This window comes from Globicephala melas, chromosome 15, assembly GCF_963455315.2.
Source record: "Globicephala melas chromosome 15, mGloMel1.2, whole genome shotgun sequence".
Classification (NCBI taxonomy): domain Eukaryota; kingdom Metazoa; phylum Chordata; class Mammalia; order Artiodactyla; family Delphinidae; genus Globicephala; species Globicephala melas.
Genome location: NC_083328.1, coordinates 50,096,352 through 50,122,345, shown reverse-complemented (window position 1 = coordinate 50,122,345; position 25,994 = coordinate 50,096,352). Strand labels below are relative to the sequence as shown.

At 37.4% G+C, this 25,994-nt stretch overlaps 1 protein-coding gene across 1 annotated transcript; it reads left to right on the top strand.

Moving 5' to 3' along the window:
- Window positions 1-7,435: 7,435 nt before the first annotated feature.
- On the top strand, window positions 7,436-25,069 carry ANKEF1 (ankyrin repeat and EF-hand domain containing 1). Its single transcript, XM_030872662.2, has 9 exons — window positions 7,436-7,781; window positions 12,905-13,104; window positions 13,881-14,030; window positions 15,048-15,171; window positions 18,471-19,293; window positions 21,182-21,408; window positions 22,590-22,753; window positions 23,936-24,073; window positions 24,911-25,069. The coding sequence occupies exons 1-9, from the start codon at window positions 7,436-7,438 to the stop codon at window positions 25,067-25,069; spliced, it is 2,331 nt and encodes a 776-aa protein (XP_030728522.1).
- The last annotated feature ends 925 nt before the right edge of the window (window positions 25,070-25,994 follow it).

Below are 25,994 nucleotides of genomic sequence, written 5' to 3'. Positions count from 1 at the left end.
CAGGGAATATGGGCTGGGTGTAGCGAGGGAAACTCAACAAGGCCTAGAGATCAGAGTCCACTATGTGTCCACTCTCTTTGCATGGCCCAGTGTTTTGGTAAACATTTGTTTACCAAATATTTGCTTTTTCATCTCCATGTGAACTGCCTTCCTCCCCTGTGAAGTTCCAAGCCACTACCCCCAACACCTCTTTTGTCTTCGGCTGAAGATGACATTTAAGGTGAGGGCTCCTGCCTTGTTGACAAGTTATTAAGTTCTCCTGGGTCTCTCTCCTGTATACATGTTATTAAATTTTGTTTGATTTTCTCCTGATGATTAGTCTCAGTCAATTTAATTCTTAGGCCAACCAGGAGAACCCAGAAGGGTGGAGGAAAATCTCTTCCTCCCCAACAGTAAAAACTCTATAAACTTTTCTGTCATGTCTCCATTAGCTTTATTTTAAGCAGTAGGACTATTAATGCCCTTTCCTCCCATTTTTTTCTTTATGTTGCCCAAGTTCTGACAACTCTACTGCCAAATGCTAAAGGCAAGAAATAAAGTTCAAGTTAAGAACTTTTCTGTTTTTAAGACCTCTCGTGAAACAGGGGAAAGGTTGTGTCTATTTACTAATCTGTGGGATTTATAAAATTTTACCCTTGTTACGGCTGTCCCCTCATTAGAGGAAGATGGTATTTATGTTGTTGCTCAGTGTAACTAGCCTCCCAAAGCTACAAAATGGTTAAAATCACGCATGATTTTCTATTGCCAACTACTTTTCAGCTACCTACTCATAAAATCAAAGAGAATTTTTATGAAACTCAGATATTACCCTTTCAGGGGAAAATTTTCCCTAAAACATGTTAGGAGTGTGAGTCAGACTGCTTTGTCTATCTCCAAGGTCTCAATCAACTAACAAATGTTTACCAACTTCTACTCAAAGTATTTGTACCAATAGTTCTGATAAATTCAAGCATAGTTTATACATAATCAATCTATTCCCTTGGTCTTCTAGGTGTGTTTCTTCCCAAATCTACCAGATCCTCAAATAACTTTAGGAACCTTCTCCAGAGTTAAACAATGCTGCCATCAACATCAACTTTGTCTCCAGAATGAGGAAGACTATCACTGTAAAAATCCATTGATGACCTCTAATACAGAGTTTGAACTATTCATCTATAGAAGCATTCCCCAAGAATCAATCACATTTGTCCACCAGAGCAAAGATGAGATCTTTTTTTTTTTTTTTTTTTAAATGTTTGGCCATGCCTCACAGGTTGCGGGATCTTAGTTCCCTGGCCAGGGATTGAACCCACGCCCTTGGCTGTGAAAGAGTCCTAACTACTGAACTGCCAGGAAATTCCCAAGATTATTCATTGTTACACCTAGTTCCTTTATGGCTTGTAAGGGTAGTTTATTTTATTCTAGTATTACAAACTGAGACCCAAGTAACCTGAGAGACTTCCTCTTCTTTGCCAAACCCCACCAAGTCAACAAGCTAAACCCAAATGTGAGGCTTTCCCTACACTGAAAAGCAGTAGTTCAAGAAGTGTTGCCCTGAATCTATTAACATAATCTGAGTTGTGTGGTGAGTACTTGAGGGTGAACAGTGTAGCTTTCCGATAATGTTACATTCAAATATCTACATGCAATCAAGCTTTTAGACTAACAATTAGTAATCAGAGCATACAAAATAAAATCAGGAAATAGATTGGCAAAATTTTTAAAGTGTGACAAAACCAAGTTTTGGCTAAGACACATACTGCTAACGGGAGTCTAAATTGCTATACATACTTGGAAAACAAGTTGACTTTACCCTGACATCATAAATAACCTATGACCCAGAAATTTCACTCCTAGGTTTATACCTTAGAGAAGCTCTTGAACTTGTGAATCTAAAGACATGTACAAATATGATAATAACAGCATTGTTTTTTAATTTTATTTATTTTTGGCTGTGTTGGGTCTTTGTTGCTGCCCGTTGCGGCGAGTGGGGGCTACTCTTCGTAGCAGTGTGTGTACTTCTCATTGTGGTGGCTTCTCTTGTTGTGGAGCACAGACCCTCCGCACACGGGCTTCAGTACTTGTGGTTCGCGAGCTTAGTTGCTCTGTGGCATGTGGGATCTTCCTGGACCAGGGATCAAAACCGTGAGCCCTGCATTTGACAGGCAGATTCTTAATCACTGTGCCACCAAGGAAGTCCAAACAACATAGTTTTTAATAACAAATATTGGAGACAGCCTAAATGCCCATCAATAGTAGAATTGATTTAAAAGGGAAATAGAATGGTGGTACAATGGAATAGTTTACAGCTGTTAAGATAAAGGAGCTATAATTAAGTATATCAACAAATACACATTTCGAAAATAAGATGTTGAAATAAAAAAGTCATCAAAACAATAACACACAGTTCTATACCATTTTTATAAACTCTGAAAACATGCAATACTAAATACATATTATTTGGGGAAGATTTCATATAAAGCAACACATTTTTAAAAGGCAGGGGGATGATAAGTACAAAATTCACAATAGTAGTTATCTCTGAGCGCAGGAAAGGAAAGATGCAGTATAGGGAAGAAAACCCAGGCTGTAGAGGCAGACTTCTTTTTCCTTAGCCATGGTACGCTTTGTTTCTTCATACTTTCCAAGTGTTATATAGTTTACTCTTTTGTGTTCATGGAATAGTCCTTAAACATATTTTTAAATGAAGTGTAAAATATAGGACAGATGGGGTAAGGAACTACTGCTTTTAATTAGAAGCTCTTACATATTATTTTTAAAAGCATACATATTTTATACTCACATAAACAGATAAAAGCTTTCAGAATTTGCCTCCAAAAAAGTGTGCATGTGTTTGGGGATAGGGATGTTAGGGCATCTTTGTAGGCCCTGAAATAAAGCTATCTCCATGATATATTTGGTCCCATTTGTGTATAAATCTTTTCAAGTATATATACATCCTAGAGTATGCAAAGAAAATTTCTGGGATCTATGAGAAATAAAGTTTACAAGAATCTACTGCAGTTGTCTCTGACAAGTAGATTTACTTTGCATTTTATTGTATTTTCATTTAACCTTACTGCTTACTTAATTAATTAACACTATATGAGGTTTACCTTTTTGATCAAGTTATTTTTTGAATGAGGGCAGGAGGTAGGAGAAGAGGATGAAGGAAGGGAGGACTCCTGGAGACCCCAGCAATGGGCGCAGCGGCCCTGCCATCCGTTCTGAGAGTGCTGAGCCCTCCTCCAGCATCCTAGCCCGGCCGGCGACCAGGCCGAGACCAGGCCACCTGGCGGGAGGGGCGGTGGGTGGCGGACGGTGGGCGGAGACGGGCCTCGCCCCGCCCCACCAGCTGAGCACCTGGGCCGTTGCCCTGGCAGCGGGGCCTTGCTGGCGTGGCCAAAACTCACAATCGGCGGGCGTCGCCGGCTCCCTCCCCGCCCCCTGCGCTCACCTGGCCGCTCGATCGCCCTCGGCGGATCCGCGGCCCATGGACACACACACCACCTTTCCTGCTGCCCCGCGCGCCTGCTCGCCTGCTCTGCCCAAGGGGACACCATTCACGTCCGGGCGCCCAAGCCGGGCTCTGGGAGCCCGAGGTCGTGGCTGGGACCCGCGCCAGGCGGCAGAGAACCAGAACCGGCCTCCTCAGGCGCGTCTGTGCCCGGACGTCCTCGGCTCTGATCGTCCTGGCGACTAAGAGGTGAGCTTGGCACCATGGTCCCGGCCACCTGGACTTTCCCTTGAAGTGACATTTTACCCACCTTCCCTTCCCGATTTTTCTGAGCCTTAAAATTGAACGGAACAGTAAAGAATCCCCGACATCTAAAGCTTGGCTTATGGATGAGCTGAAACCCATAGATGTTTGATTTATTCATGGCGAGCCTGTGTTGAGAAACTTGTCTAAATACTTTACAAAGCTGAACTCATTTCTGCTTCACACAGCCCCATGAAGGGTGCACTCTTCTTATCCCCATTTCACAGATGAAGAGACTGAGGCATGAACTAGGTAGATGACCTGTCCAGGTTTATCTAACTCCTTTGTATAAATAATGATGCAGAGGAGGGAAAACAATGGGTGGCAACAGATCTCCCCACTTCCAATCCTGCACTCTTTCCGCTGTACCTTTCCTCTTTCTGACCAACCACCATTGCCTCACAGGCTCCTTTGAAAAGTTAATGAGCTCTATGGATCTCTCCCTACAATGGAAAAATGCATCTGGACACACACACCCTGTAGATTTTCATATAATTGCAGAGTATCCAGACTCCAAACATGAACTTCAATTCAAGGAATCCTGTTCTGTTCCACTATCTTTTGAGATTGTGCTCATGGATGGTTACGTGGGGTATGCCAAGGTGCCCCAGGGCTACGCATGCATACTGAGATGTGTGTATATGTGGTGACCCTCCTGAGCATCAGAGAGGCCGTACAGTTTACAAGGAACCCAGGACTGGAGGGCAGGACTTCTGTCATTTCCTCCAACGGGGTCAGTCTTGGCAGTTGGTCGTGAAGGACACTGCACAAGGCCTTGCTCTCTCCTCAGCAACTCGAAGCGTTAGCCAAGAGGAACGCAAGCTGTAAAACTGACCTATGGGCTACTGAATTCATCCTTGTAGCTGAATGGGACAATGCCATATGTTGCTGGTTCTTTGTAGGGGTGGGTGCTCTCAGAGGCAACATTGAAGCCTCTGATTAGGAAGTCTGTCCTCACAAATGAGTTTGCATCAACTCAGTATAAGCAATAAGCTTTTGGGGTGCATCTTATCCTATTCTGTATATGATGTATGTATGCGGTAAGACAACCAAGCATCTAACCAGAATAAGGCTAATAATAATACAACAAACCATAATCTCCAGCTAAAATGAATGTTACCAAGCCAAGCTGCAAAGGCCAACTGGATAAGTTCTGAGGCAGCTCAGGACTTACTGGGAGCTTATTTTACACACATGGTTCTAACAAGTTGCCTTATCCAGTTCCCAGTCCATCACCCATTGTAAACAGATTAGAAGGGAAGAGAGGGGCTACAGCAAACAGAACATTGAAGCCACGAGCCACGTGATGGCTGATGCTCCGCAGCAAAGGAGGAGGCACAAAGAATAAACAGTCCTCACCCAGTCTGGGGCTTACTGAAACTGCCAAAAACCTCGTAACTCCCCACCCACCAGGCTCAGATCTTTCCCTGAATAATGTACACCATTGCCTTGTGAATTCTCACTCTGCATGCTCAAAGCTTAGCTCACTCCCTGACAAATCTGGACCCCATCCTGGGCTCACCATCTCAGACACAGGTTGCTCAAGACAGAAACTTAGGTGTTTTCTTTGATTTCTTCCATTCCTCAATCTTTTAACTTTCAGTCATCATTTATTGAGCAAATATTTATTGAATGCCACATAGGAGTCAGGTTCTGGGTGATGGAGAGATAATAGTAATTAAAATATAAAGCTTCTATTCCATGAAGACCATATACTAGTGAGGGAGACACACAATACATAAATCGAATATATCTATATTTACAGATTTCTAGAAATTTTATATATAGAATGTTTCACTTCATCGTGAAAAAAATAAAACAAAGGGATGATGTAACATGGTGACTGCAATTTGAGTTGTGAGAATGCCAACCAACAGAAATTCTGAGCAAAGAGCACTCCAGGCAGAGGGAACAAGAAGTTCCAGAGTCAGGAATGAACCATAACCAGAAAGAAGGCCAGTGTGTGTGGCTGGAGATCACTAAATCGAGGGAGACTGGAGTGAAGTGAGGTCAGAGGGGCAGAGAAAGTGTCCTTAAGAGATCACCCTGAGGGGTTTGGATTTTTTCTAATTACAATGGAAAGCTACTGAAATACTTTTAAAAGATAGTTTGGAAAGAACTTTCAGGTGTGAAGGTAATGCTCTGTATCTTGATAGGGGTTTAGTTTACAAAGTTGTATGCATTTATCAATGGCTATATATAGAAATAGTACACATAATTCTTGTATATTATATTATATGTTCAGAAGACCAGGAAGAGAAAAAGAACTGTAGACAAATATTGAACTACAGTTAAGGATATGTATGCTGGAATATGTCTGCAATTTACTTTGAAATGGATCAAAAAATAAGATAGATTGATGGATAGATAGAGGGATGGATAGATGTGTGATAATGCAAATAAAGCATGAATGGAAAAAAAAAGCATGAATGGTAGAATCTCAGTGGTGGGGATATATGGGTGTTCAACTTTCTTTATGTTTAAAAATAGTAATACTAAAATGTTGGGGGTGGAAGCTGGTCTGATCTTATCTAACCTACATTTTACAAAGATTTTTCTGGGGATTGAATAGAGAATGGGCTGTAGAGGGTTTTTGTGGAAGCAGTGAGACAAATTACAAGGCAATGGCAATGATTTGGCTTAGGATAGCACCTCTGTACTCTCTGGAATGGATTCCCAATATGTTAATGAAGTTCTGTTCCCAGAAAACGTGAAGAAACACGAGCTGGGCGTACCTAACATGGTCTACTACTTGACTCAAAATATTGTTTTTTTGAACTGAATAAACAATGAGATAAAATTACGTATTAGAATGCTCATTGCAACTTAGTGGGATTATTTATGAAAATTTACAGTTATCTCTGAACCATTTACCTACATAGTTCCCACATTAAGATGGCACAGGAATCATCCATCACATCTTTGGTATTTCCCAGGGCTCAATAGATTCCTGTTTATAAGCACCTCAAAATTCTACACATTCTTTATAACATGTTTAAGCTACTGAAATCTGTGTGGTCTCTACATTGTGAGGAACATGCTGGTACAGATCATTATAGTGGGGAGCTTGGCAATTTAATTAGCTTCACCTTCTTCATGGGTAAATGGTAAAGCTGTGTCAAGGAGGGAAGATTAAATGGAATAATAAGAAAACTGCATAGCAAGTCTAGTGTTAATTATGATGGAAGATTTGTTTTGAAATATTTTAACGTTATGCTAGCTGAATATTTTTGTATTTATATGTAATTTCTGCTTTCATGAATTAGTTGCAATAAATTATGGTAATAACGTTTCATAAGAAACAGCATCTCTTCTTAGGGAAGGCTTAAAATATTATTATCGGGCTTCCCTGGTGGTGCAATGGTTGAGAGTCTGCCTGCCAATGCAGGGGACACGGGTTCATGCCCTGGTCTGGGAAGATCCCACATGCCGTGGAGCGGCTAAGCCCGTGAGCCATGGCCGCTGAGCCTGCGCGTCCGGAGCCTGTGCTCCGCAACAGGAGAGGCCACAACAGTGAGAGGCCCGCGTACTGCAAAAAAAAAAAAAAATATATATATATATATATACATTTATTATTATTATTTAGTCAAAGTAAAGAAGACAAAATTAACTTTGAGTTATATGTTTTTGCTTTGATTTTTGTTGCTGTAATTTTTGTTTTGGTCCACAAAGGCATTTTCAAGAAGCTGGTCAAATATGGCTTTAGCAGATAAAAGACTTGAGAACCTGCAGATCTACAAAGTTCTCCAGTGTGTTCGGAACAAAGACAAGAAGCAGATAGAGAAGCTGACTAGGCTCGGATACCCTGAACTCATCAATTTCACAGACCCCGTCAATGGAAACAGTGCTCTGCACTTAGCCTCAGTTTCCAATGACATCGATATGGTCAGCTTTCTCCTGAGCCTCGGTGCTCACCCTGATGTGCAAGATAAAATGGGCTGTACTCCGACTATGAGGGCTGCAGAACTGGGCCACGAATTGTCAATGGAAATATTAGCCAAGGCAGAGGCCGATATGACTATTGTCGATAATGAAGGAAAAGGTAAGAACTCCCAGCATTTTATCCAGCAATTCACTTTGTAGCCAGAAATCAATAAAATGCATTTTTTGCTTTCCAGCTTTAGAAATGAGTTATTTATGGTACATGGTAGTGAAAGTCTAGATTCTCACTCTTATACCAAAGGACACTATCTCCCCATGATTTGAAAATGATGCAGGTATTTCTTAGGGAAGCCAGTTCTGAGAACTTTCTCATTGAAAAATAATATTAGAATTAGTCAATCTGTTTTTTTTTTTTTAACATGGAGAACTTTCAACATGACACATGTTAATATTTCCATAATCACAATCACCCATTGTAAAATATAAAGTCTCATTTAGAGCTAAAGATGAAGGAGAGCATCTCTTCTTTTTTACATTTTAGAACCTCGAGTAATACTAGATATAGGTTTTGCTCTCAAGAGCAATCTAATGTAGAAAGTAGTTGCATTTAGGAATTTGAGGGACAAAGGTGGATTCTGACATAAACTCCAACTTTCTAGTGTCATTTAAAAATGTATTTGAAAATATGGCTTAAAATTTGAGATATGGCGGGCTTCCCTGGTGGCGCAGTGGTTGAGAGTCCGCCTGCCGATGAAGGGGACACGGGTTCGTGCCCCGGTCCGGGAAGATCCCACATGCCGCGGAGCGGCTGGGCCCGTGAGCCATGGCCGCTGAGCCTGCACGTCCGGAGCCTGTGTCCGCAACGGGAGAGGCCACAACAGTGAGAGGCCCGCGTACCTCAAAAAAAAAAAAAAAAAAAAAAAAAAATTTGAGATATGGCATTTCCATGATTATTCAGGTGAGATAGCCCCACTTTCTCACTCCTCCCCTCCCAAATCCCATTTCAAGACCACGATCTGGGAGCTTCTTGTCCAAATAACTCAAGGTTCTGACAGGAGGTGACACAGCCTCATGAAAATCACTAAGAAAATTACCTCCAGGCTTAATATAAATTGGTAGATTTAATCAGTTGTTCCAAAGAGTTGCTTCAAGTACAAAGCCATTAACATCAGTCCCACATTAGAGAAATGAGTCCCATTTTATAATGTTAATTAATGTTTTCTGACAGGAGCAGAGTCTGCTTTTTAACTCTCTGTGGACATGGTATTTGAAAAGTGACTTGCTTATAACAAGAGGAGAGGACAAAGAAAAGGAAGAGTTATTTAATTACTTAATGGCACCATGTAACAAAATACACTTCAGATGCACTCAGGAGTCAAATGTGTTTTAAAATGTTTTATTCTGAAAAAAAACCTCTCAACGCTCTATAGAATATCATTTCCCAAAGTGTGTGTCACGGGCCACTGAATCAGTGGGATATTGATAAGTGCTACATGCAAACTTGGTTCATTCCGCTGCCAAATTTATTAGAGAAACATTGGATAAAACAAATTTAGACATGTTTATTTTACATTTGTCATACCGACCAAAACCAGTGACATTTTCCATATTTATTTGACCATGAGATAGTTTTTTAAATGGCATCTTGTATACCTGGAGTTTCATGGAAACTTCAGTACATTCAGAAGAACGGTAACAAAGAAAAGTTTACCTTCTTGAGTTTGAAACAGAGATACAAATCACAAAGAAAGCAGTCTGAGACATTTTATAGCATAAAAAACTAAAATTATAAAATGTAAGCAATCAAGGTAAAATTGGAAACGAGGTCAAATGAGTATCTGTAGCAAATGCAACAGCCATGAGGTTATCTATACTCATTCAAATTAATATTAAACCTACCAAGGTTCTGGAAGACCAAAGTATGATAAAAACAACCTGACAAATCAAATAGAAAGAATTAAAAATATAAAATGAAACTTGAAATAAATACAAAGTCTTGTTTCACACGTGACCTTGTTAGTACTGCTCCCTCCAGCCTTGATTGTGGTTCATGGTATGCCTACTGCACAGAGGGCCTTGTCTTCCCATCAGTGAACCTAGCTTACCTTGCACATCCCTCAGCTCAAGGGCTGCCACTGGCCAAACTCCTTGGTTTATTCCACTGTAGTCTCTCTGCCCTTAACATCCTATTTTCCGGTGATTGACATTTGACTCACTGCACATTGTTTCAAAAGGATGAGCAAACATTTAAATGGTTAAAATAATGGAGCTTTAGAAGGATGAGGGATGTACTCTAGGTCTAACCTGTACTTTCTATTTGAACAATTTTGCAGAATATGGAGAAGGTAACACTCTAAGCCAAAAAAATTATTTGTTGTCTTAGGAAATTAGTTACAGTGTCTGGAATTATTTTCTTTAAGGGTAAAGCTGGAATAGTTCCTTGTAACACCCATTCCATTGGTTCTCCCATTTATAGGAATGCATCCCCAGTCCTCAATTCAATATGCTAGTTCTATTGTGCATACATGTTTTTCTCTTTTGTTTTTGCTTCGATCTTGGAATGTTGATTTGTGTCCTTTGTGGCTTAAATAGTCAGCATGGATAGACTTTCACTGTGTGTTGCACATGCCATCATTATAAAGTAGCCATTTCATAAGTTCCTTAAGGTCTTTGTAATGAATTCAACCTCAACTGGCACTATTTTCTAGATTTTGCTGTTGTTATTGTTTATTGCTGTTTTGGTTCACTCTTACCTACTATGACTTCTCTGTCTTTGATTTTATATTTTCAACCATGTCCTTGACCATCTTTCTATTTTTAACTGTTTGAGTAACTCTATTTTAGATGCATGTTTATAAGAGATATATTTTGGTTTCTATTTTCACATACATTGTATTTTTATTTTAATGGTAGAGTTTATCCAATTTACATTTATCTAGATGCTCCATAGGTTTGGCATCAGAACTGTCACTTATTTTATATTATGAAAACATAATATATTTAATTTATATAAATACACAAATATGTATAAAAATATTTTCCTCTATGGGCCATGTGTTCTGTGTTTTGTTTTGCTGTGTGTGTATATTTTCCTTCTCACATTTTCTAAAATTAATGGTATGTTTTTAGTTCTTTTAATGGCTAACTGGACAGCGTTACATATACTTAATACTCTGTTTATTGAATTAGCACTTTAAACAGTATTCATTAATATTTCTCTATGAAAGATGAGATTGGTACAAGAACCCTTCCTCTCACCTCCTTTACCTCCCTTCCAGTACCTAATTTTAGTACATTAAAATCATTTTAGTTCTTTCAGTGATTCTTTTCATACCTTTAAATAATAAGCATCTATCTCTTTATCTGTTTTAAATAATATCTCAAACTCCAGCAGTAAAAGATAAAGAAAATCAAATGATTACACTATCTCTCCTTCCCTCTCTTCCCTCCAAGTTTTGTTAAATTACATTATTATTTCTACATTACTGTGAATTACAATATTATTTTCTGTATCTAGAATTCCTAAGGTGATTGAACTTTGGTTCAATGGTTGAAGGGATTCAACATCTATCAAGGGTCTTTTAGTCACATATTCTCTGTTGATCCCCTGTTAGACTCATTTTTGTCATCAAGTAGTTTAGCTCACTCCTTTGGGCTTATATCTTTTGATTTCTTGCATCTTTAAACTTATTGTCCATCACTTTTATATATGAACAATACCTTGACTGAGTATTAAAAATTCCCTGTTTTCTATTCCAAGTGACATTGTAGAGCTATTTTGGTTATTTTCTAGCACTGAATGTTGCTGTACCAAAGTCTTGCAGCCAGCTTGACTTTTTCTCTTTAGAAATGACTTGAATTTTTAACTGGATGCTCACAGGACACTTTCTTACCTAGCTTTACCTAGGCACCATCTTATGGATTGTTCTTAATCAATTTTTCCTGAGACTCAGTATACTCTGTCAGATCTAGGTTTTTCCTTCAAGAGAGTTTTCTTCTATTATATCTCTCCATTTCTTTCTGTTCCATTTGTTCTTTTATTTTTGAATACCAATTACATACATGTTAAATATTCTTTGCCTCTCTAGAACATTTAAACTCTTGCATCATTTCAGTTACATTTTTCTTTCAAGTTCTTTCAAGTTTTTCTTCCATGTCCCTGACCATGGTTTTGGCGATGTCTGCTCTCCTTTTTCCTGCTTCCAACATGAACCACTTTCATTTCCTTAGTGGTTTTACAATATTTTTCTCTACCATTTCTTTTTTTAAGCTTTGCTTGCTCAAATTCAACTTTTCCTTCTACTTATCTTTTATTGTCCTAGAAGTATTTATTATAAGTTCAGTCTAGCTTTGCACTTTTGTTTCAGAAAAAAATGTATTTGATTTCTTTGTTGTCATGGAAATGGGTCAGTCAATAATTTTCATGTCGTATAGTTTTTTGAGTATATAATTTTTGCCTATGTTTGTCATCAAGTTTCTTTCCTTACCTTTCTTTCAGTATATTTTTTCATAGGTCACGTGCTGGTTTCTTGTTGATTATTGTTCCTCTTTGAATGAAGCCTCTTTTTAGAGTCAAGTCATTACAAAGTCAGTCTGAAGTTTGACTGCTGTTTACCTGACTTTCTTACCAGGGGAATATAACAATACCCCAGGTCTGTAGTACATTTTTGACATGGGTTATGTTGAGGGTCTGTATGTCACAGGTGCTGGGTATGAAGATTTAGCATTTTTCTCTCTTCAGTAAACAAAATGATTTGCCAAAATGTCAGAGCCCCTTGCCATCTAGTTTTTCTTCTCACTACTACTGTACAGACAGCCTGCTTCCTATAAACATGGCTGGTCTGCACATTTCATCATTATGTACCATCTCCTTTGCCACTCTGCAGTTTCAGAGGGGATCCAGGGATCCACCAATAGTCCTCTGGCACACACACCCCTGTATATTCCAAGAAGGGACACTGGGGTATAGACTGCAGGATGCCAAATACCCAGGGTCAACCGGAGCTCACATCCCAGCACTCAAATTCTTCCCAAACAAAGTCTTATCACATTTTGGTTATGATTGTTTTCTGACTCTTATATGAGGTTGGGTTTCTTTTCTGGTATCTCTGTCTTGGTGTTTCAGTTGATTTCAGAGGGAAAACCAAGGCATAAACATCTTTGCTCTATCACCTTCAGCTAGCTAATTATGAATTTGTAAATTATTGTTTGTTCCTTCCTATGTGATCCAAATATAGAGAGACTACTAATTAAGTATTCTTTGGGGATTCTATTTTTCTACAGGTATTTTGTTTTACTGCATTTTACCTACTAAGAGGCATTATCGCTGTGCACTGATTGCCTTGGAACACGGTGCAGATGTCAACAATTGTACCTATGAAGGAAAGCCAATATTCCTTAGAGCTTGTGAAGAAGCACATGATGTTAAAGATGTGTGCCTGACATTTTTGGAAAAAGGAGCCAATCCAAATGCTGTCAACTCAGTATGACTATTCCTGTGATTATAAATATTCCTTTTTTCAATTATAGAAAAAAATTTCAATACACTAATAATCTCTATTAGTGTATTTTTTCATTTGAATATGATAAAATTATCCTGTTAGTTTAGACTGTTCATTTCTGTTCAAAATACTTTAAGATGATATACTTTCATCATCTTTATATGGCATGGCCATGATTCTACAATCTATTTCCTAATTATGTTTGGAAAATTGGTATTTATTATGTATAATATTAAAAGATCATTACAGGAAATAGAAAAGATATTACTGATGCCTAATAAAAATTTATCTTCTTCAAAAGAAAATATGTAGTTCTGCTGTTCCCCTTAATCATTTTGCTCCCTCTCCTCATTTGGCTAATTTTATTCAGTTTTCTTATCTTTTAATTGTCATTTCCCAACAATAAAAATAGATTTTCTTCTCATTGGAAAACACCTATAGCCTAATTTTAGCATGTGTTTTACCCTCTTTTCTCCCTTAATGCTCTACTTTCTTTACAAGAAACTGCATTTTTCAGCATGATGTTCTTACAGGGACTTTTGGTGTGACCTTGACTCTGATTTTAGAATTCTACATTTTGGACACTGACCCATTTTACTGGCTTCATTTTTCCTATTTGTTACGTGAAACCAATAAAACTGTACAGAACTGAACGTGTCAGTGTGACTCTAAGGCCAAATGGATTTAGACCATATTTATACAGAATATGTTATTTAGTATGACAGGGATAAACAGCATCTGATCTGTTTCACGTCCAGTCCACAGGTCGCACGGCTTTAATGGAAGCATCAAGAGAAGGAGTGGTAGAACTAGTTCGAGGGATATTGGAAAGAGGAGGTGACGTGAATGCATTTGACAATGACAGACATCACGCCGCACACTTTGCTGCCAAAGGAGGCTTTTTTGATGTAATAATCTACTCTTTGCTTTAAATTTTGTTGCTAAAAATATTCTCTTCTTTTTCTCAACATCTTAAAATATCATGTAGGTTACACTGATAGAATTTTTTCTAAGTTATCATCTTGATTTTCCAAAATAATTCTAAAACTATATTTTAAACCAAATATTAACCTTCAAAATATATTTTAGCTCTTTATTCAGTTTTATCTGCTTGCTAACTTATTCTTTTAATATTGCTAATAATGTTTTTCTATATTTTTAATTATGACAGCTTAAAGGTTTTGCCAACTGGGATTACTCCATTTTATGACTCCATTACACATTAGAATTTTCACAGTGGGGAGAACAATGCCAATATACTCATCTCCCTGATGTTTGAGGCATCTAATGACTCATCTAAATTTTTAACTCTAAGTAGTCTTATTATCTGGATATATCAGCAAAGGATATCTCATAGGTACAGTGATATTGCAGAAACAAAATAGAAATCGATGTTATCCTATTTTTTTAAATTCTGAATTATATCTAAAATTTCTTTACTGAGTTTTTCTGAGTTTTAACATAATTATCTTTACTTTTGTCATAGCATCTCTTCCCTGCAATAAAAGTATATATCACAGTAGAAGTCACATCTGTTTGGTAAAGAATTTGCTCCCCTGATGATGCTTGCCATAGTCTGATGCTTTCTAAAATTGCCTAAATTTACTTCAAAACAGTAGTTCCCCAGCTAAGTATAGAGTTTTCTATACTCTAGATCAATGTTGTTTGATAGAACTTCTGGCAGTGATGGAATTGTTCTGTATCTGTGCTGTACAATGTGGTACAATACACTACACTTGTGGTTTTTGAGTACTTGAACTGTGGCTAGTGGAAGTAAGGAACTGAATTTTTAAAATTTGTTTTCTATTTAATTCATTTTAATTTAATTCAAATTGACACTCTGGATAGCACAGGTCTAGGTCCCAGTTTTCATTCAGTAAATGTACATTCCTATTCCTCTACAATATCCACTATTTATTTTGCAGATATTGAAGCTTCTCTTTGCCTACGACGGAGACATGGGGCTGATTGCAATGAATGGCAACACACCACTTCATTATGCTGCTATGGGTGGTTTTGCAGATTGCTGTAAATATATATCTCAGCGAGGTAAAATGGTCTACCAATTTCATGCTTAAAGAATTTATAATTTTCCCTCACTGTAGATGAGCAGAGAATTTCAGCCTGTCAAATGTCAGTTGCTTATCTCACACATATATGTAGAAAGAAAATTAAACTTTTTTTCTTATTTACCTTCTGTTAAATCATGAATCTGGCCTTGAAGGTGATAAAAATTCATTTCTCAAGTATTTTTAGGTTATTATTAAAAATCTAAAGAGAATTGTTTATGAGTCAACCAATTATTAAGATGCTTATAGTTATTAAATTCCTATTTAAAAATGTAAATATCAATCTAAAAAAAGACAAACACTAGACACCATGTCTTTTAGTTTGCATTCTTAATTATTTTATTTTTAAAAAGGTACTATCATGTCAAGTTCATAGATAACATTTCTGGGTAATTTTAAATTATAGAGGAAATATTTTGGGGAGAAACACATGAAATAAATGAAAAATTTCATGGAACATTTGGAATATAAGTAATATTTATTATTTTAGATTTTTCTGTAGCTTTCAAATAATTATTAACTTAGGAATATAAACTATGTTTTGTATAGCTTAATGTATTCCTTAAAATAGTAATATTAGCCAATTAAGTTTAAAGATTTGGATCTATTTGGTGTTAATTACATGCTAATTAAATGTACATTCAAAGTTATTAACTCTTTGTTAGAGAGGGAGCTGCATTCTGCTGAATGTTACGGTAGTGTTTTTTTTTTTTTTCCAGTTTATGAGAAATGGGCAGAAACTTAAAGTTCAACAACTTTATAATAGAGCAGAGAAAGTGTTTTTATTTTCCTGTCTTCTACAGAGGAACAGAAATTTTGAAGTCACTGGGATCTGAGAGAGCCTATACTGTAACCACTAACGTTATAAATAAGACTAACGTGCCTGCATAACTAATGGTGTAATAACTGGTCCACTTTGACTTTTTTCACGTTATACAAAGCTCACATTCTTTCCCCATTCCCCTAAAATACAAAGCAGATAAAGGAAAATATATCAACTGCAATTTTTGCTGTCATCAACTGTCTCATCAGTCTTATTTTCAAAGCTGTTACCATCAGCAGATTATTCTGACACTTCATTTTTAACATTGTGTATTTCTAGAAACTAAAGATCTGCCCAGATTGAGACAAGCTTCTTCAACTTTAACATGCTGATTCCTTTCTTATTGGGACAAACATCGCCCAATATATACTCTACCATTTATGTACTCCTGGGATAAAATCAGAGAAAGCAAATTGAGAAGTAAAGAGCCAGAGCCTGCCAAAGGCCTTGCCTGGTGATGCAGAAAAGTTTCATCCTCCTGGCTGGCTCACAAGACTAGGCTGTGTTTCTGAAATAAATGTCTGAAAATGTTCTGAGTTCTGTAGCATGTTTGGAAGTACAACCACCAGATCCTATGTGGGTGACCTATTTCCATACCAGGCAATTGCTTATCTAAGGCAATCAGAGCAGCAAGAAACCATTGGTCACGAAATGCTCATTTCTGAGTAAACTCCCTGAGTGTAGCCTCTTTTATTCTTAAATGTGAGGGCTGGATTCCTTTCCCACATTAAACTACCTTCCTCAGTATGCTCCTCTTTTGTCCCTGATCTTGTCCCTAGAGTAATTTACAACTCCCTGTAGGCAGTGTGAGGCCAGATCCAGGGGAGAGGAGGGGAGTTTGGAATAGTTCTCCTGAAGCCCCTGTTCAGGGTTCTCCTTCTCTTGGGCCTTTTGCCAGCAGTCAGCTGAAAGTTGAGTATCTCAGCCACAGAGGCACATAAATCACAAAGGGAATGAATGAATCTTTATTTACTAATGATAAAAGAGGAGACAAAATCAAAGAGAGAAGAAAATGCCTTCATATCTTTAAGCTGGGATGTTGGCGTCTTTTATCCACACAAAATTTCTAACAGGGAGGAAACTGGGAGCAGAAGAAGGCAAGATAAAGCCGCTTTAAAACCCTTTGATCCTTAGTGCTGGGCTGAATATAGGAGTGGATTGGGAGATGGTAGATAAACCCCCAGACACCCTGAATAAGCGAAAAAGCTAAATAAAAACAGCATACTCAAGATGACTATGGAATTATACTATGTAATTATTATGCTGTGGAATTATACTGTTGAGACCAGTCTCAGGTCCCTTTCCCAATAAGTCACTATTCTTCAAACTGTCCAATATAAAAATTTTAGAATCTTTATTGCTCCAATGCTCTTTTTGAGTTTTTCTATCACTAGTAAAATTATCAGCCTTCACATAAAATTTTAATTTTTGACAATGCCATAGGAAGTGCTAATGTTGAAAAACACTGGTAATTAATTTTCTTTTTGATAAGGAATAAAACTATAAAGTGTTGGAGGGACGGGTTTTATTTTTGCATTCGGCGACCTTTACATTTTGGATGCTAGAGATACTGAGGTTAGAGAATCTTTTTTGATTATGTGATGCTTGCCAAGCAACAGAAGAGCCTTCTAGATTCAAAACACTAGAAAGAGCATCTTCATAGTCTGACTTATAATGGGTTTTTAGTGTCTCCAGACATTTATTACAGACAACACAGCCTTCTTGATAGCATTAAGTAGACTCCTTGATGCATTCAGAAAAGTTTATTTCTTTGGAGAATGCTTACATATAATGTTGGTCCCATCATTTTAAGTAAGGGTCCAAAAAGGAAAACGAATTTTAATGCCTAATTGCACAGTTCTTATTCTTTCACGTTTGATGAACAAATTACTTTTTCTTCTGTTAGGCTGTTCACATGACCTTACTGCAAAACAGCAGGTCAATATAAATTACACTAACTTCATGTAGAATACAGTTAAAGCATAGTTTAAGATTTTACACAGATTTAGTCATAATCGTTCAAAAGAAGCAGGTGTCAGTTATCATCCTGAGTTCCTAAGGTCCTATTTAAGCTGTTTGAATCCAGCTTCCTTCCAAATTCAAATGTCACCCTTACTCTTTCCCACTAGTCAGGAAGCCTCCTTAGCAAGTATCCCAATATGATATTTGTTTCAAATATCTATAGGGATTAATGTCCTAATCCTTTGGGAAAAGATACTATCAATAGGAAACATATCTCCCTCAGAATTCACCAAAGTAAAGCTCACGGAAAAAAAAAAAATCATAGCTTAATTTTGTAGTTATAAGAGCTAAATGTGCTTACCTTTATATACAAGTAATTTGGGGAGCAACTTTTGATTAATCACTAGAAACTTTAAAAACTGTTGGATGCATGTCATTTGTGGAGTCATGCAGATGCCTTGGCACCATTATAATCATGATGCTTCCTGTTTTAGGATGTGATCTGAAATGGAAGAATTTGGAGCATAAAACGCCCAGGGCCTTGGCTAAGGAAGGCGGCTTTAAAGCAGCCACCAAAGAAATACGGCGGGCGGAGCAAATCGCTAATAAACTGGCCCGGCCAGGAGCCCAAAATCCGAATCCACAATTGTACCTGAAACTTCACGATTGGTCCATAGAACATGAGACTTTCCTTCGGGAAGCCCTTTCGTTTGTGGACAGGGGCGATGGGACAGTCACCAAGGAAGACTTTGTGCTGGCGCTGGAGGAGAGGCAAGATTTTATGAGCTCAGAACAGATAGCTACCATAGCTCAACTTCACGAAAAAGTCCGGGGCGGAGGGGTCAACATTAACGATTTCTTTAAAGGAACCAAATACTTAAGCAAGTCTTATGTCCTGGGATCCTATGGACCTAAGAAAATTAAAAAAGGGATGGCCAAAAAAGCCAAAAAAGGCAAGTTTGTTTTACCCTTCCCAATCTGCATCATCCCTGACCACGTGTTTCCACGCCAGAGCGAAGGTGGGCTGCCTTGTTACATGATTGAAACCTACAAGCATGTAACTGATTGCAATCGCTTTAACCGAGATCATCCACCCGAACATCCCATTCAGGATGACTCTGCTTGGTACATTGACGATCCAGGGAAGGTCTTTTCAAACATTAATTTTATCACCAAGGCGGGAGACCTGGCATCTCTGAAAAAGGCGTTTGAATCAGGAATACCTGTGGATATGAAGGATAATTATTACAAGACACCCCTAATGACTGCATGTGCCAGTGGAAACATAGATGCGGTCAAGTTTCTTCTTGAAAAAGGGTATGACTTTTGGTTGAGTGAAATTTAGATTTTTGGGAGCCTTCACATTTCAAGGAAGGCTAAGACACATTCAGCTCCAGAATTTAAGTAGTGCAAGAAAGGGCTTCATTCCTGAAGTCCAGATCACAAATAGATCCTATACTGGGAACCAGGCTAACGGAACATAGGAGTGTGTGTACACAAAGACCGTTTGCCAATAACAGCTATGCACAAAGTGAAGGCCAAGAAGTTTTCTCTCTGAGGGAAAACAAAGCCTTCTGATTAGGTATCCCTGGCCTCCCAAGACAATTTAATTTGGTCTCAGAGCTTTACCTACATGATGTGGAGTTGCTTTTTATTTTTTTTTTAAATTAAAAACAATCTTTTTATTGTGGTAAGAACAGACAGCATGAGATCTACCCTCTTAAATTTTAAGTGTAGGGTACAATATTGCTAACTATAATCACTATAGTGATTATAATATTGTAGAGCAGATCTCTAGAACGTACTCACTTTACATGGAGTCATTTTTAAATCTGTCTCTTTTTTCTTTCTTTCTTTCTTTTTTTTTTGGAGGGGATCCCAACAAATTCAAGCAATTTGTTGGTAGCCATAATGACTAAGCACCATTTCATTCCCCTTTCCTTGGTTCATTTGTAAATATCTTTAAAATAACAAAGCATGACATTTAGTTTAACTTTTAAATCTAAAGCAATTTCTCAGGCTTAAGTCCTTCTTTTTACCATTGCTGAATAACCTGGGGTAACTTTCTTAACCTTTTTGTGCCTCAGTTTTCTCATTTTTATAACGAGGTTCTAATGGAACTCAGCTCACAGGATTTGTTGAAGATTAAATGAGTTAAAATATGTAAAGCACTTAGTAGCCCAGTAATTGCAGACTTGATAAAAGGTATTATTGTTATTATTACTATAATGTTTAACTTCAAAGAAGGATTTAAATGTGTTTATTATAGAGAGGGAGTATAAAGCAACTAATGACAATGTGAAGTGTTGGGCAGAGAATTTTTAAATAGGACTAAAATTTTATTTTATCTTTTCATAGTTTCTGGATGATATATTGCTTTCAATAAAATCAAAAGAATTAATTTTCTTTTTTCATTTAATATTGGAGTATAGTTGATTTAAAATGTTGCTCTAGTTTCAGGTGTATAGCAAAGTGATTCAGTTATACATATACATATCCATTCTTTTTCAGATTCTTTTCATATATAGATTATTACAGAATATTGAGTAGAGTTCCCTGTGCTATACAGTAGGTTCTTGTTCATTATTTATTTTAAATATAGTAGTGTGTATATGTTAATCACAAACTCCCAATTTATCCCACCCCCTCACCTTTCCCCTTTGGCAACCACAAGTTTGTTTTGGAAGTCTATGAGTCTGTTTCTGTTTTGTAAATAAGTTCATTTGTATCATTTTTTGATACAAAATTTTGATACATTATAATGCTTAAAATTTTAATAATGAAGGTGCATTTAAAAATTCATAACATACAGAGAAAGTAGATACAAAATGAAATAATATAACTTTTCTGTTTCCTGTTAGCTTTGATCTTTCATCGGATCCAGTTTTTCCCTGATTTTAATGATGCAAAATTGTAGCCCTTAGGTTACAATTGTAACCTAAGGATCTAAGGGTTAAAATTGTAACCCTTAGGGTCTAAGCACCTTTTAAACTAAACAAAATGTATATATACACAAAGTTAAGACTGTTATAAAATGAAGGACACAGGTCAAGAAAAATTATGGCACAAATTTAACTTGACCCAAACCTTCCTTGGTTTTCAGTTGAAAAACCTGATAAAACTATGATATCTTCCTTAGCATTTTTATCCTCTAGTGCTTGGAATAACCCATATTTTTAGCTCATGCATCTACCTCATTTTACAGGGCTAACGTCAATGCAACAGATAATTTTCTGTGGACTCCGCTTCATTTTGCATGCCATGCCGGCCAACAGGATATTGTTGAGCTTCTTGTTAAATCTGGAGCCGTGGTAGATGCCCTTTCAATCAACAACTCAACTCCCTTAAGTAGAGCCATTGAGAGCTGTAGACTGGATACTGTAAAATACCTACTTGATATTGGTGCTAAATTCCAGCTGGAGAATAGAAAAGGCATGTGTTCTCATTATGGGTGATTAGGGTTAGAAAAGGAGGATTTATGTTAGATTCCAAACCCGTTTAAATCTATTCTTGTAGGACCACATTTTCCCTTGAGTCACTGCTGCAAAAACAAACCTGAGTAAATGTTATGGAACTTTATCGTATACACAGTGCTTCTCAAATCATTGGTGTGAAAGAACCAGTTCTTTATGTTGGTGATCCATTGTGGATGGAGACTTTTGCAAAATACAATGAAAATGATTTAGAAAAATGAAGAGGAAAAAGCCCATAAAATACAAGTCCAAACTTTTTTTTTATCATTGGATTCAAATGACATAAAATTGCTATAAAAATTTCTAAATGTAAAAAAACATTTACTCTTAATCCCTGTATTTATTTCACTGTGGCTGTGTAACCATTAGTTTGTAGACTGACACCAGTCTGCAGATCACATCATGAGTCATCACTTTGTCTTAACAGTCAATTCCTAATAATCGGCATAGTTTGAAGCCTCTGTAGACTTTGGATTCCTTCTACAGTTGGACAAATCATTCCTGAATTGAGGCTCTTTCTAGGAAGTAAATGGGAAGCCTACCTATGTCATAAATATCCCATGTAAATACGTGGAGGTGTTATTTTCTTAGAGTGGAACCCATTGCTTCCTTTGGATCTGAAGGAACTTTAGTATCTCTGGCTGCTTCAGGCTGCCTCTGAGTCACAGGTAATATTGTTAGGCCTGCCTGAGGATGTTACAGGTGTCATAATACCCAGCAATCTGCATAGAGCACTTGAGACCTCCAGTTTCCCAGGCCTTTTTGAATACACCTCCTTCCATCATGGGAAGGGGAGGACAATGTAAAATTGTCACACACAAAGGAATGTGTGCACTGTGGGGAGAGAACCAGCACTCAGATATTCAAAATGTAATCTACCACTATTTCCTATCAACTTTTTAAGAAACATGCTCAAAATAATTAACAAGAATAAATGCTGGTAAATGGCACTCTAAATGATGAGATTGTAGAGCTGGTGCCACCTTAGAGAGTATCTGATCCAGCTCTGTGACTTTATACATACCATTCACTTCAGTAATCACCCTTGGTACTGCATGCTTAGAGCTGATGTGCTGAGATTTTGCTACATGGTTTATTATTAATCTGTTTAATGAAACTCTGAATTTACGTTTTGAGCAGGGCATAGTGCCATGGATGTTGCAAAGGCTTATGCTGACTATAGAATAATTGGTTTGATTAAGGAAAAGCTGGATAACTTGCAAAAACCAGCAGAAACTCAAAAAGCAAAAGGCAAGCCACTGCTTAAAGTGAAGACTGAAGGCCCTGAGATTAAGAAAGAAGAGGTATGAAAAGCAGTTGACCTCCCATTAGTAACTGGTGGGGCTGCGGCACCATTTACATATTGTTACAGGACATGGGCAAATAATACGCAGTCCATGTTTTCAGCACCATTATGCAATAGTATTAAAGAAATATCTAGCAAGAAAGTTCCTGTTACTGAAAAGCCTAAAAAGTACTCATTGCAAACAGAACCCACACAAAAACCAGTTGGTTCAACTAAATACCATTAGAATGTTGGAAAAAATAACTGGTATTGGATATGTATACACTCAGACCTGAATTATACAGATTTGATGGGATGGCCCCAAAAGGGGAAGAAGAGTAACCCTTATGAGAAATGAAGTAAAACATGATTTTCCTTCATTTTGGTTTCATAATCTTTCACTACCCACCTTACCACCCCACTCCCAAAGAATTTTAATGATTACTATGAACCCAGGGATATGTAACTTGGATATCCTGCAAAATAACTCTAGAAGGTTTTAAAGGTGTCAAATTGTCCCTGGTAATCTGGAATGGTTTGGGTGCCTCTAAATTAGCAGCAGAAGATCGAGGTTGTTGTTTATGGGGATTTCTGAGACACCAAGAATTTGTCATTCATTAGCAGGAAGCTTTAAGTACATTTCTAGACTGAAAGCTTCTTTTAGGGAAGCAGATGGATCCCTAGAGATCCTTGGCTGACATAGGATAGGGGATGAAATTCAGGAAGGAAAAGCTTTAATGCTATCAAATTAGAAAGGGTTAGAGAAATGTAGGTGGTAGGAAGTAGATAGAGTTGAAGGGATGATAGGCAGACAATAGAGAGTAGTAAGCATAGAGGAAGAGAGTAAGGATGGCCAGAGGTGAAGGAGGATTGATCAGCTAAAGCTCCTGATACATGCACCATTATCATTTTGGTAGGAATACACCCTTCTGATTAATAATGTCCACAGGTCAAGGATGGATATCTGAAAAACTTTTGTGATCTGTCACTAATACTAATTAAATAAAGTTAAACGAGGCAAACAAATGATCTCTCCTCACTCAAAATTATAATAATATTCTATTTCATTTCAAATTATAATTTGTATAGTAGCATTTTTAGTTTTTTCTGGCTTCAGAGTAAGATGCGGAACAGCAAATAATGTTAGGAAGTATATATAGGTTTTTGCAATTGACAGGTTTTTTTTTGGTCTTGTTTCCAGGAGCCACTTTCATCAATGTATACTGTACCAACCATAGTGGAGAAAAAGAAGGTGCATAAGGATAATGTGGCTTACCTCAATTCATTGATTACCAGTGGTTATACCAAGAAAGTGGATATCACATTTATTCCACAGAGGGTAAGTACTTTAGAAAGATCATAACATGGTATAAACTCATGATGTCATTTTTCAAATACTTTTTATGCAGAGCACCCAAATGTCCTGATCTTTTCTAGTTATTATTTGGAGGTGTCCTTTTTCTAGGTCCTACTACTTCTGACTAAGTAAGTCCAACTTGTATAGCTTCCAATATCTGGTATTACTCTTTTCTGTATTAACATTTTAATTTTCCTTGAACAATTGAAATCTTCTTCAGTTAGTGCCATTCCTTATAGCCATGTAGTCACCGAGTTCTATAGATACTTTCTCTGGGTACACCTTAGAGCCCAACCCTTCCTCTTTTTACACACTATCACCATCTCACTTGGGAGTTTCATACTAATCAAGACTGGATTTATTCAGTGGCTTCCTTAAACATCTACAATTACAAAGGTGAAGATGTCTTTGGAGAATAAGAGTGGTCTTGACAATGTGCATCAAGCCATGCTGAATAAGAGACCACCAGCTCCTTCTGCCCTCTACTGTGAAAATAATTTTGACTTCCCCATGAGACATAAAGGCAGTAAACCCAAACTATCTATTAACTCCATTGCTTCCTGGTTTTGACATCCTAAAAATGATCAGCAGCTGGCCTAAGGGTCATCAGAGAGGTAACTGAAGAGCATTTCAGTTGTCCAAATAGTCACCATCAGAAACAGCGATGCCCACATAACCAAAAATGTTGTGTAAGAGATAAAAGAGATTTAGAAATAAATTTGATAGTTTTAAATTAACCATCTTGAAGATTGTCTGGATATTGGCATGTTTATTGGCCATCATATTCACACCTGCTCTGGATGTGGTTGTTTATTTAAGATCTGGAGTCCCAAAGCCACCACAGCAGAGCTGATCAGGAAGAGGGAACTGCGCCGGGAGCGGTTCTCGTACGAGGTAGATTTTGATGACTTCATGATGCCCTTTCAGAAGCACATCACAGAGAAAGCGCAAGCATTGAAAGCTGCCTTCAAGACCTAAATCACAGCAGTTGCTTCTTGGGATAAACATTTTGAGGCCCAGGGACCAAACGTTGGAGAAAGTAGATATTTCCATTAAAGCCAAAACAATCCACAAGTAACCAAATATTTGTTTTTGCTTTAACAGCTATAAATATTCTGAGCTGTCTAGAGAAGGTGTGTTTTATTTTGCAATGAATTGCATGTTATTCTGCATAAATCTCCCAATTTCCCTCAAGAATGTAGTAGAATACATGGCATTTTTTGTTATAAGCATAGTGTCATCGTCAAAGAATTTACAAGATTTACACCATTATGTTTGTTAAAGATATCATTTTAGTGGAAATGGATGAAAACAATTTGATATTAGGGAAGAGAAGTCGTTTTTAATCCATTAAGAAAGCAGTTTTGTTCTCACACATCATAAGTGATATGGATTAGATTTTGTTTTTTTATGGCATTGGTATATTAGAAGACAGGCTAGTTATTTTGTAAAATGGTTGTTAATTGGGTCTGATTTGTCTTACATTTCCTCAAGAATAGATTCAGGTGATGCATCTTAGGCAGGAAGACCACTGACATGATGGTGTGCCCTTTTCAGTACATCATATCAGGAGGCACATGATGTTGCTATGGGATGTAAACTTTGTCACCTTTCATCCCTTGATTAAAAGTGGTATGTACTTGGTTTCTCCTCTGTAAAGTTACTCTTTTTCCTTTTGTACTTAATAAAAATCTCATGGATACATCCTTTGAAACTACGTAAATTTCCTGTTACTCCCATGACTTTCACCCTCTAATTTTAACACTCATGGATGACTTTTGCCTGAAAAAATTATTACAGTGATGGTTGCCATAAAATTATGTTCTAATCTCATCATTCTTTCTACATTTCTTAGTTGGTTTTGTATTGTTGGTCAGAGCTTTCTCTTCTTCACCATTAATTT

Bases quoted from the DNA above. Each gene is read 5' to 3' on its own strand.
- ANKEF1 (XM_030872662.2), top strand. From the start codon at position 7,436: ATGGCTTTAGCAGATAAAAGACTTGAGAACCTGCAGATCTACAAAGTT. The intron at 13,105-13,880 runs GTATGACTATTC...TTTCACGTCCAG, and splicing joins ATCCAAATGCTGTCAACTCA to TCCACAGGTCGCACGGCTTT. The intron at 15,172-18,470 runs GTAAAATGGTCT...TTCCTGTTTTAG, and splicing joins TAAATATATATCTCAGCGAG to GATGTGATCTGAAATGGAAG.